This window comes from Chlorocebus sabaeus, chromosome 13 (assembly GCF_047675955.1).
Source record: "Chlorocebus sabaeus isolate Y175 chromosome 13, mChlSab1.0.hap1, whole genome shotgun sequence".
NCBI classification, from domain to species: Eukaryota; Metazoa; Chordata; class Mammalia; order Primates; family Cercopithecidae; genus Chlorocebus; species Chlorocebus sabaeus.
In genome coordinates this window covers 24756115-24769209 of record NC_132916.1, presented here as the reverse complement: position 1 = coordinate 24769209, position 13095 = coordinate 24756115, and the positions used below count along the sequence as shown (strand labels likewise).

General features: G+C 34.4%; 1 protein-coding gene across 2 annotated transcripts in view; it reads left to right on the top strand.

Moving 5' to 3' along the window:
- ASCC3 (activating signal cointegrator 1 complex subunit 3) overlaps positions 1–12428 on the top strand; it is a 367582-nt gene extending 355154 nt beyond the window's left edge. For both annotated transcript variants that reach the window (XM_008007491.3, XM_008007490.3), the window contains exons 38-42: positions 3255–3406; positions 5059–5206; positions 8477–8686; positions 11349–11524; positions 11620–12428. In XM_008007491.3, coding sequence (XP_008005682.3) covers positions 3255–3406; positions 5059–5206; positions 8477–8686; positions 11349–11524; positions 11620–11767 — 834 coding nt within the window. In that variant the 3' untranslated portion in view covers positions 11768–12428. The remainder of the gene's footprint in view (positions 1–3254; positions 3407–5058; positions 5207–8476; positions 8687–11348; positions 11525–11619) is intronic.
- The last annotated feature ends 667 nt before the right edge of the window (positions 12429–13095 follow it).

The following is a 13095-nucleotide window of genomic DNA, read 5'->3' as shown; positions in this document are numbered from 1 at the left end:
TTTATTTTTTCTTCTTCACAAATTCATGGATGGACTTATCCTTCCTTCTTATTGTATGCCTTAGCAACCTCAGCACATGATTTTTTTTGTTTTCTTATTAAATCAAGAACATTCACCTTTTCACTTAAAGGAAGCAGGTTACAGCTTCCCTTTGGCATATTCAAATTACCAGCATCACTACTCTTGTATGCCAGAGCCATTCTTAAGTAAAATAAGGGTCTTAGAATATATTCCCCACAGATAAGGGGGGATTACTTTATGTTTATCTGACCTTAAAACTTTTTTTTCTCCTATACCATACTGTCTTTGGTAGATGTGCAATAACTTAGGAAGAATGTTGTTATAATCATTGTAATTACATTTTTACCTATATTCTTTAATAAATATTTCTTGAGTGCACTGTGCTGGGCTAGAATTACAAGGAATGATTCCAGATTCTTGCCATCAAGAAGCCTATACTTTAAAAGACAGATGTGTAAACAGAGGATTACAAAAAGATGATGGTGGAGTGTGTCAAGAACAGCAGAGACATAGGAAAAATACTATCATGCATTGCATAACAGGGTTGAGTTCTGAGAAACGTGCCCTTAGGCAATTTCTTCATGTGTGACCATCATAGAGAGTACTTACACAGACCTAGATGGTATAGCCCACTACACACCTAGGCTAGGAACCTGTATAGCATGTTAGTGTACTGAATACTGTAGGAAATTGTAACACAATGATATTCATGTATCTAAACATATTTAAACATAGAAAAGTTACAGAATATATGGTTGTATAGTCTTATGGGACTACTGTTGTATATTTTGGTTCTTTCGTTGTTGATCAAAACCATTATGTGGTGCTTGACTGTACCTACAACTGTCTGGCGACTTCATTGTAAAAAGTAGCATTTGAATGAGACTTGATGGATGAATAGGAATTTCCCAGAGGGGCAAAGTACAGGAATGGTATTTGTTTAGGAAAAAAAAAAAAAAAGAAAGAAAAGGAGACGGAGAAGGAAACATCTAAAGCAAGGGTTGGTGTGGGAAAATACCAGTAGTTACGTATTGCTCTACTAAGAGTACAGAGTGGGAGGTAGCCAGAGTGAAAAGCAAGGACCAGATAGATGAGAGAATGTTGACTGTTATTCAAGGAAGCATCAGTTTTTTTATCCCCTTCACAGTGTAAAACCATTAAAGAAATGTAAGCAGAGGAATGATATGATCACTTTTACCTTCTTACAGTTCACCTAGGTAGCAATATAAAGTAAATATTGAAAATAAATTAGATGAGAATAAACAATATAATGTTCCAGGTGAGAAACGAAGCTCTGCACTAAAGCCATGGGGGCAAAGGGAACAAGACAACTAGGGAGTAATTGAGCAGAGAAACGTGTAGCAACATTTTGGTTCAACTCAGCTGGGAAGCCACAAAACCTTTTACCATCACAGATTCTTGGTCTCCCCACTTGCTTTTTCTCTAAATTTAAACAAGATAAATAATAGTTTTCAGTTTATGATATGGCTTTTTTATTTATTTCATGTAAGTAGTTAGCATGTTTTTTTACATTTTCACATCTGGATCCTACAGTATAAAATTGTGGGGAAATCTCATAAGTTTTATGAAATCTTTCAACTTCATCATGAAAACGTCAAAGTTAAGAATATATGGTTCATCCATCTAGCTCTTCTAGTATGTGAGCTTTTGGTCTGGAATTTATTTCCAGTCAAGTTGCAATGTAAAATCACAAGTAAAATTGCCATAGTTACTCCACATTGCAAGTTCTGACATCATCATAATACTGTATTAGGTATAATTACTCATTTCTCTTTTCCTTTTCTCTTCCCTTAGTAAGACTCAAGAGTTGTGACTTGTGAACTACTCTTTTTTTGTCTATGAGTAGCATTCATCATGACCTGTTGTCTCATATACTTCAAAGAAAGACAAAGTGTATTATTCTGCTGTACAGGGGAAAAGGAAGAATATAAGTGGATTTTCCTTAGATTTATAAATATGTACATTCATACATGTATACACATTCATATACACACACATATATAAATATACCTATTATACCAACATTCTGTCTTTATGATGTATATCTAGCAGGTTAATAGATACTAAAGACCAATTTGACCATGACGTCACATTAATCATGATATCCAGAAATTTTGATCCATTTCTCTGTAATATACCAAGGAAACAATAGATTTGTTTAGCCAGGTGTTTTTTAAACTCACTTTTTAGAGAACAGAGTGGGATATTCAACGCTCAGAAGGAAGATGTTTCTCTATCAACAGTACTAAGTAGTATAGCAAATTGATTTTTCCAACATAATATGCCTTAAAAATTATTTCTAAAAGTCCACTAACATATTTTTTACATTTTATAAATATTTTGCTGTCATTGAGATATTTACTATTAAAGTATCATTTTAATTATTTGCTAGGCATATCTAATTTCTCCTATCTTCATATCATTTCCCAAAACAAGAGAGTACAGTACTAAAACTGTATAAAATAGCTACCTAAGATCATGATATTAACTTATGTGTCTTTAAGTCAGCATTCTCCAGAATCTAATTTAATTGAAATAGCTTTGCCTGTGTAAACTTTGCCTTTGTTTAAATAAGATTTCACTGTTTAGTTTTGCCTTAAGCAAATGCAGCCTTTTGTTTGTCCATAAAACATTAGATTAAATGTATAGACTAATATGAATAGCTTCTCTTCATTCTACATGTACCACTAGCAGTTGCCCCCTTTGCTAGTATGTGGTGTGGTGTATTATCGTCATTGAAAACCAGGCCTCTATGTTTAGCCTGTTCTTTGGAGAAAATAAATTTTTGGCAAGAAAAACTATCTCCTTACCATTATTGATTTTAAATTTGAAAGACTACATGAGATTCACTCTTTAAATGCAGCTGCTAATGTTCTTAATACAGTGAATTATATGAGTATTTGTTCTCATAGTAAGTACACTGAGTTTTTATCTTTGTTTTAATGCTAGCTACCAATATTATCTAGCTATTCTTGCTGCCCTAACAAAACTTATTATTTGGTCCTTTGTGGGAAGTAATGTACAGTAAATGCTATGATCAAATTTGTTCCCTGCAATCCAAATGTGGTTTATTTTCTGGTTTCTATGTTGATGAGTAATAATTTAGAGATACAATGCTTGGTTTCTTTGGTTTTTGTTAAAGCTAACATCAGAATCCCGGTGAAGGGGGCAAGTACCATGTTATTCTTGTAACGTGCATTTTCCCTGTTCAGGCAATGCTGGACGTGGCTGCAAACCAGGGCTGGCTGGTGACTGTCCTGAATATCACCAATCTGATTCAGATGGTGATCCAGGGTCGGTGGTTAAGAGACTCGACTCTTCTTACACTACCAAACATAGAAAACCATCATCTTCACCTTTTCAAGTAATTGTCTTACTTTTCAATGTAATTGTTTTGTTTTAATTTTTTTTAAAAATATATTTTTTATATATATAGTCACTGAAATTTTATGTTATGGAGAATACTGATTATTGACATGGAAAATACTCCTGTTTCCCAGAGTAAGGCATGGCCAACTGACAGAACATTTTTGTTTGGAATTTGATCATCAGTCCCAAACTGAACTGTAATTTAAACTTCTCCTATCTAAATCATTTTCCATTTGAAGCATTGGATACATTTTTTTCTTAATTGCGTTTATTCTTTTACAATATCAATCTTCATTTAAGAAGACATCATTAAAATGCTTTGTGATCTAAAGCAAAATAAATGGCCAATATCTGTTATTGTTGAAGAGATTTGAGATATCTGAAATCCATTGTAAAAGTAAATTGTGCATCTGTAAAATGTCCCAAACTAGGTAGTTACATATATTAGGAGCTCAAGATATAACCTGTATGTAAGAGTTTATGTTAGCATCAATTATTTAACCCATAAGTCTCATGTACATGACTGAAATATATTTGCAAGGAAAAGAACAGTGTCTAATACAAGCAGGGTTGGCAATGTTTAATTGGAAATGTTTCTTTCACACCAGTGTTTCACGCCAGTTGAGAGATAATTTGCAGCCAAAATATTGGTTCACAGTCATGTAGACAAGCAAAACAATCTGGCTGTAGCTTGCCATCATGCACTCGTACTCCTGTTCATCCGGATAAGGGGTAGCAGTTATATGAGACATCTAGACACAGATGCCAACAAGAACCTCAGGCACACACGGAGTCTCCTTAGGAAAGTCCCTCAATTTGACTCAAATATATTGGGTTCCAGGGCAGTTGTCTCCATGGTACTTGGGTTCCAACCATGGAATGTCCCTAGAAACTAAAAGACACTTATGCCATAGCAGCAGCAAGTGGCATGGGGTGAACGGCAGATAACCTCCTCTGTGTGTCTGCAGCTCAGTTTCAGGAGCCCTTCCAGTATGGTATAAAAGTTATGGGAGTAAAGTTTCAGCAGTAAAGAACACACATTAAGGTACTACCACACATAGCACGCAGGTCTGCTATGGAAGCTGCTTGGGACCTAAGAGATTTGATACAGTTTTCACAGCACTCTTAAGAGTTTCAATTATATTTTTCTTCTTACTGGAATATTTAGGTGGCCTATGTTTCTGGGATCTAGCGCTACTTATGCTGTAAATCTCAAAAATTCTCAAAATGAACTTTTAGCTTTATGTTCCCAACAACTTATAATTTAAAACTTTATTTAAGTAATTATATTAAAGACATTTGCTGCACCCATTAAGCACATTTCAGGGGTCCAGATCAGTACTTCATGTACATGGAAGCATTACTTCACATTAGTGCCTTCCTGTAGAAAGACACCCAACGTCTGTGAACCCTAAGTGTTTACTGAGCTCACACATAATTAATACATTTTATGTAGTGATAACAGTACTGACTAGGGCTGTTATCCATACAGAATGCTGGCTGAATTTTTAAACTTAACATAATGGTCTTAAAATGTCATTTCTTAATTGAAACAAAAAAAAGTTATCATTATATAAACCACCATTGTCAGAAAATCATCTTTCTGCTGTGAAACAATTATTTGCTTGGTTCGATATTATTTCCTAGGAAATGGAAGCCAGTTATGAAGGGCCCACATGCTAGGGGTCGGACCTCCATCGAGTGCCTTCCCGAACTGATCCAGGCCTGTGGAGGTAAAGACCATGTATTTAGCTCCATGGTAGAAAGTGAGCTACACGCTGCAAAAACGAAACAGGTAAGACCATCTCTTAAGTGTTTTGAAGGCTCCCCTACTCAGAGGTGTACCATGAGTTTTCTAACTTAGAGCATGGATTTTGGAACCAGGCTCACCTTGAGTTAAATTGTCTGTGCCATTTACTACTATGATTATGAACATGAAAACATACATGTCTCAAGAAGTTCTTGTGAAAATTAAGGAAGATACTCTTATGTAAACTGCTTTATACAGTTCTTGACATAGAGTAAGAACTCAATAAATGAATACTAAAAATAATGACAGTAATAGTAACTAATAGTGGTATTTGCATTACGAGAAGTTGTTTCAGTATAAATGCTACTAAGCTGGCTGTGAAAAGCCTCAAGTAGCTTGTCCATCACTTGGCTGCATTATCCTAGCCTTCTACTCCCTCTCTTCAGGGTAGTGTTTCCTTCGGTATGCTTGGTATATTTTCATGCAATTCCCTCAGTTATTTGTTTATGCCCCTCTCTTATTGTAATCACTTTGTTTCTAGATCCAAAAGTATCCTTTCAAATAAACCGTGTGTGTGTGAACCATATAACTTACACAGAAAGCTGAATCTATATTGCGAAAAACAACACGGATCATGTCTCCAAACAATCTTTAGGAAGACCAAAAATATGAATGAACAATGCCAGAAATATTTGGCTATCTAGACTTTAAGTCTTAAGCAGTTTTACCCTAAACATGTCAAAGTAAACGTTCAGGATTTATAACATAATTAACATATTGACTTGCAAATGCAGGTATTAAAGAAACTTCTAAACCATGTCTTTTTTTTTTCCAAGTGGAACTTATTTTTGATCAAGACTTGGAAAAAGTGTAACAGGCGTTAACGTCTGATTGACTGTTCAGTTTCTGTTGAACCCAAGATTGGCACAAAATACTATTTAAATATTCATAATAAATGCCTACCTTTCTAACTAAATTACCATCAAAATTATGAATAAAAACAATATATTTAAATTAAAACAAAGCTTCTGTTAGCAACAACAGATTTCCAACATAACATACATTGATTTCAAGCCAAGTTTTAGATATGATGAAAAATTAGAACATTGTTATAATTAGTTCAGGGAGAACTCAGAAGTAAACTTACTTAATTTATTTGCATAAATTGCCATTCTGTTATCTTTAAAACCAAATGCAAATTGGCTCTGTCTGATATGATGATGGTTATTTGGCTCAAAAGTGCTTCAATTTGCAGAGCAATCTGGTGCCGGCTCTGCAGTGAGGCGATCCCAGGTAACATACAAATCCTGAATTATTCCAGAAATTAGTATGTTTAAAGCATCAATTTAAGTGCTAATTGCGGTAGTAATGAGAAAAAGCAGTACGACTGTGAGATTTGCATCTTCTACCCCATCAGTATGCCTGGAACGGCTGCTGACTGGCAGAGGATTTGGCTGCTAATTAAATAATTGTATGCATGGCAGTGCTCTTGCCTGATTCAATAGATGAAGATTAATCCTCAGATAAATATGTTTGGCTGGTATTGAAATGTCTTAGCAGTTTCTTTAAAAATAGTTCATGTTTTATATACATAAATATACATACATATATGTATCTCCAATAAATATATGTGTACACATTGTAGATTGAAAATAATAATAATGTTAAGTCCTACAAAAAATTACATATATATAAAAGCCAGATATGACATTTGGGGACTTTGTAAAGTAAAATCCCAATAAATTGCTGATAACAAAACATTATATTGGTAACTAATTTAATGGTACAAGTAAAGAAACATATCAAGTCTTGCTTCATGTGGTAAATATTACTTGTGCTGTCTGACAAAGTCAAATGCTTTACAGAAATTGTGTTTTTAAGTCCCCTTAACCACTTTTCCAGACTGGCCAGTCCTAGAAGAACATCCAGTGGTACAGCTTCTATACTTAGTGACTATGGGTTCTAGCAGGGGATAGACCATCCTTTGTACTGGAAGTACACTCTGTGGCTTGACTATTTCAAAATCCAGTTCAAGACATGATTTCAGATTCATAAGACAAGTTATAGGATTGGATTTGAATTGAAAATTTGCATTGAATTTACATTTTTTTTTAATTCCTAAGGGGTAGTTTGGTTCATCAGGGCTACTTCATTTCAATTAGGTATACTCAGCAGCAGTAAGCAAGATCAAAGCCTATAAGGAAATATATAGTATGTATTAAAGGAATAAAAGGAAAACCAAAATTAAAATACCATGTACTTTTAAAAACTAACATAGATGGTAACAACTGATTTAAAAAAAGAAAAAAAGCCAATGTCTTGAGAAGTTTTCTTGACTGATGCTGATATTGCCATAGAATTGTATATGTTATAAAAAGATGACCTCAAGTTTATTTTGTTACATCTTTTCTGTAGACCTAGGTATTCATTCATTCATTCATTCATTCATTCAACATTGGTGAGCACTTGCTATTTGAATACTGATTTTTCACAAATGTCTTTCCACTTCAAAAGCAGTATAAAATTAGGTAAAATATCTTTTAATGTGTCATTTTAATTGGTATTCTCAGCATAATGATGCCAAAAATTCATATTTGTTTCTAGAAGGAACCCTAGACTTATAGAATTCCTTGTGAAATATCGAATATAAAGAAATTTTTTTTCAGAATAAATAGGACGAATTTGAAATAGGAGCCAAAAAATGTACAATAAGTGGTCAATGGAGGATTCTAACATCAATTATTTCAATTACAAAATTTTTTTCAGGTTGCCCATTTATCCCCAAGCTCTCCCTCTTAGAAGCCACATGAATGTCTGAATAGATGCTTCTCTAAAACAAACCAGTTCGACAACAAACATTTTTTAACTTTTTTTATTTTAGTATAGTCAACAGCTGCTCAATATCAGGAGGGATTTACAATAAAGAAATCACAAGTTTAAATAATGATAAGCCCTCTTTTAGTTACTTTTACAAAGACATTAAAAAGACTAAAAGCATAATATTTTTACACATACATGCATATAGCCACAAGTATAAGAAAAATTGAGGACATCTGAACAAAATCACTGGATTATGTTAATGTTAATATCCTAGTAGTAATAAGTACCATAGTTTTGAAAAATGCTACCTTTAGAGGAAACTGAGTAAATGGTCCACAGAATGTCTCTGTATTATTTCCTGCAACTGCGTTGGATCTAGAATTAATCTCAACATTAAAAGGTTGATTTTTTTCTAAAAGCACACTATTTCTTAGTTGATCATTGCATTTCCCATAAACTCTTCCTTTATTATGTTACTTTTCTGTTTTTATTTAGGCATGGAATTTCTTATCTCACTTGCCAGTGATAAATGTTGGCATAAGTGTTAAAGGCTCATGGGATGACTTAGTTGAAGGACATAATGAACTCTGTGTCTCAACTCTGACTGCAGACAAACGAGATGACAACAAATGGATCAAATTGCATGCTGACCAAGAGTATGTGCTTCAAGTCAGCTTGCAGAGAGTCCACTTTGGGTTCCACAAGGTATAGTGTTTGGTTTCCATTCTCAAATATTTCACACCAAATACCAGCATGCGCCACCACACATATCTGTTATATGACTAATGCGCCCGTGTCATTCATGAATCCTGCCTTCTCAACTGGTCTTAAGCAGCGAGAGTTAGTCTTTTGAAATTCATGAGTTCTCATGTGCCATTTTTCAGCCCCAGAAAATCTACCTTACATAAGAATATATTGCCTAGAGTTCTATTCTCAAAGTATGGTATACAGACTCAGTCCAGGAGAATTTCCTGAAGGGCCTTTTAAAGTGCAGATTCCTTGGCCCCACTCCAGACTGGCTGAATCAGAGCCTCAAGGGGGGGGATCTCAAAATCTATACCTTCACTCAATACTCCAGATGATTTTTAAGGGCCTTAAAGCTTGAGCAGTACTGCCCTAGAGGCACTTTGGTATACAGGAACTGCATTGGGCTAGATATAGATGAGACTGAAGCTTTACCACTTAGCTCTATGAATTTGAATAAGACATTAAGCTTTTCTGAGCCTCAGTTGCCACATCTGCCTGCGTCCTTCATTATAATGCATAGAAGAGCTTTGTCAATGTTCATACAGGCCAAAAATGTACAGTATTGTTATTTTAGATTACTATGCTCTTTTCTGTTGCCTCTGACACCAAAATTAATTATCTGGTCCTTTAAGAATATTAGTACACAGCATGTGGGCAGATTGGTTTTTAGTGCCATAATAATTAAAATAAGAAAGAATTAGTCTTCTTTATGGTCCAGTGGATTCAGGGCTTTCCCATATCTAGAATAAGCCCTCAGGGGTGAAGCTGTAGTTCATTAGTATTGCCCCTTCTGTTCTCACACACAAAATGATCAGTAACTTTCTATTCGTACGATGTTCTTTCAGTATTGTACCTTCAAGTCTCACCTCATTTGATTTCTAAATCTAAAAAATCTGTCAGTGTAAGTGTTAACTGATTGGCCTCTGGCATTTCAGAGACTTTAATATGAGCTTCTTTTTTTCTTTTTTCTTTTTTCTTTTTCCTTTTTTTTTTTTTTTTTTTTTTTTTTTTTTGATACAGAGTCTCACTGTGTCACCCAGGCTTGGCTCACTGCAACCTCCACCTCCCAGGTTCAAGCATTTCTACTACTTCAGCCTCCCAAATAGCTGGGTTTTACAGGCATGTGCCACTACACCCAACTAATTTTTTGTAGTTTTAGTAGAGATAGGGTTTCACCATGTTGATCAGGCTCATCTCAAACTCCTGATCTCAAATGATCCTCCTGCCTCTGCCTCCCAAAGTGCTGGGATTACAGGCATGAGCCACCACACCTGACCTTAATATGAGCTTTTGTTTGTTTGAGATGGAATTTCACTTATGTTGCCCAGGCTGGAGTGCAAGGGTGCAACATCAGCTCCCTGCAACCTCCGCCTCCCGGTTCAAGCAATTCTCCTGCCTCAGCATCCCGAGTAACTGGGATTACAGGTGCCTGCCACCATACCTGGCTAATTTTTTGTATTATGTTGGCCAGGCTGGTCTCAAACTCCTGACTTCAGGTGATCCACCTGCCTTGGCCTCCCAAAATGTTGGGATTACAGGCGTGACCCACTGCACCTGGCAATATGAGCATTTTTAGAGGACTTAATGTATTCCAACTTACTAAAAAAGTAATATAAACTAATACTAGTAGTAATCATAAAAATAGCAATAATCATAAAGATAAAATCATGGGGGAAAACTATGATTTTTTACCTTAATATTCTATGTATAACTTAGATTTAATCATGCCAGAAAATCTCTTAATTTTTGTTTCTGAATGCTGTAAAAATATATTGCTCTCTGACACCCTTTTGAAATAAGTGAAACATCTCCCTCTAGAATACTGAGTGAAGTCTGAGACTGTATCATTATTACTATATTTTATTACACCATAAAGTCATTGTCTTAAAGAATCGTTAGAGTAATCTTGCATTTTATAAAAATTGATCCAAAATAAAGACCTCAAGTGCGATCATTATGTTTATATCTAATTTGGATTGTGGTGATTAATATATTTTACAAATTGCTTGACTTAAAATTGCCCGACTTAAAATTGCCCATTTCTCAGAGAAGGGACTCTTTAATATTACCATATTAGAATATATGCTTATTTATGTGAGTTTTTTTCTTGGATGGGGGGAAAGTATGTATTTGATATAGTACTCCTCATGTTGGGGTCCAGAGTCCAGTCTTGATTGGCTTTGTGTTTTTGTTTATTTGTTTGTTTGTTTTCTTAAGCATTCGTTTTTTGTGAATAAAGTTTTGGAAGATTTGGTTAACATGGTTATGTCTCAATTTGTTCATCTACCAATGTGGTATTAAAGTTAATTGTAGGAATAGCATGAGAATTTGCTAATTGGATGTCAAGATCCAGAGGTTTTTATTCTAACTGGCCAAATATTCTGATACTTACAACCACAAACTAGTGTCTATAATGTGCTCTGAGAATCTTGAGATAAGTTAAATAATTGCATATCAAAGACACCAAACCAGAATGGAAGAAAATTTAAAACATCTCAGATACATATGGTGAACTATGTAGATGTATGGCCTTCAAGTAACTCAACGTAGCCTTAACCAAACCAAGTGGTATAGAAAGTCTAGATATTTTTAATGTTGTATCTTTTTTTCTGGTTTATAGGGAAAGCCAGAGAGCTGTGCAGTTACTCCTCGGTTTCCCAAATCAAAAGATGAAGGATGGTTTTTGATATTAGGAGAAGTGGATAAGAGAGAACTTATTGCTTTGAAAAGAGTAGGATATATTCGAAATCATCATGTTGCTTCCCTTTCTTTTTATACCCCTGAAATACCTGGAAGGTAAGAAGAAGCCTACTACCAAAGTTCTGAAAGAATTAAATATGATTGTGATTACAAATGTGGTTTTACATTTCTATTCTATTTTTATATTTTAGGTATATTTACACATTATATTTCATGAGTGACTGCTACCTTGGCCTGGACCAGCAGTATGACATCTATCTCAACGTTACACAAGCGAGCCTTTCTACACAGGTCAACACCAAGGTCTCTGATGCCCTGACTGACCTGGCATTAAAGTAACCTGACCTGAACAAACCATTTGAAAGGAGTGGCTAAGAATTCTCATTGTTCAGTCATCTAGACAACATCGAATTACTTGATGTTTGCCTTGAAAGGATCAACTTCTAACCTCAGCCATCCAGGAAACTGACAGTGGCTGCAGTATTGACTCCAGTGACCTAAAGTTAACCACAGTGGCCTTTTAACAAATGTTGCCTTTTATAATGTTATCTTCATGAGTTTCTTGATATGTGAGATGAAAAAGCATGTAGAATAATCTTTTAATTTGTGTATAATTGAGGTGATATTTAGGAGCTATCAGTCAAATTTTACATCTCACAATGTACTGTTTACATGAATATTGGCTTTTTCTTTTTTAAGGAAAACTGCATTGAGGTGTGACAAGTGTTAGGACTTGTCACAGATTTCTAACTCTGCCACATAAAATATAAATATAAACCTGTAAGGTGATACACAGTGTGTGTTGTTAGCAAAATTTATACTTTGATATGATTACATGCAGAAGTAGCTTCAAGAATTTCTTATACTCATAAATGTTTTAATATGTGATGTAAAATTATATTATGGAGCCTAATGATGATAACAAAGAAAACAGAATATACTGATCTTAGAAAATGTAGATACGGTTAACTGGGAAATAAAATATAGAGTGACAATTCAAGACTAGTTGACTCAATGTTTTCTTCTGCTTCCTTTCCATAATATCCCCTTACTCATCTCTTCTTCTTTTCTTTCCCTTCAAGGCTTTATTTCCATTATCTTTCTGACATATTTATTTACACAAGGAGAGAAGTATAATCTAATTCATGTTGTAACACTTACAGATCATATAGTACAATTATTTGTCTTTATGCTGTCCTGGACAAATCTGAAACAGAAAATTTTTGACCCCTGTGGGTCAAAGAAAATTTCTCTATGTGCAAACAAATTCCATCTTGAAAAATACTTTTTCAAGCTAAAAAGTTGTTAAAATTCAATGTTCATATAATATGCATTCCAGTGGAATGAAATTCTACCTTTGTGAAATAATTTGTTTTCTTAGCCCTAAAATGAATTATTTTAAAACATTTTCCAATGTAACTGTTACAAGTACTAGAATTTCAGTGTTTCTGGAATTGGAATGTATTGCTTGTATATATCCTTTTCCATGCTTAAATAAAAAAGAAGAAGAAATAAAAGTAGGTTGCAGGAGAACCAGGCATTCACTTCCCAAAATTAAATCTAAATAACTATTGCAAGCAAACCAAGTATAGTGAGAATGAGGACTCTAGTCTGAGAAATTTACTTCATATAAAAGTTCTCTCTGTTTTTTCTTTGGCAAAGTTTAT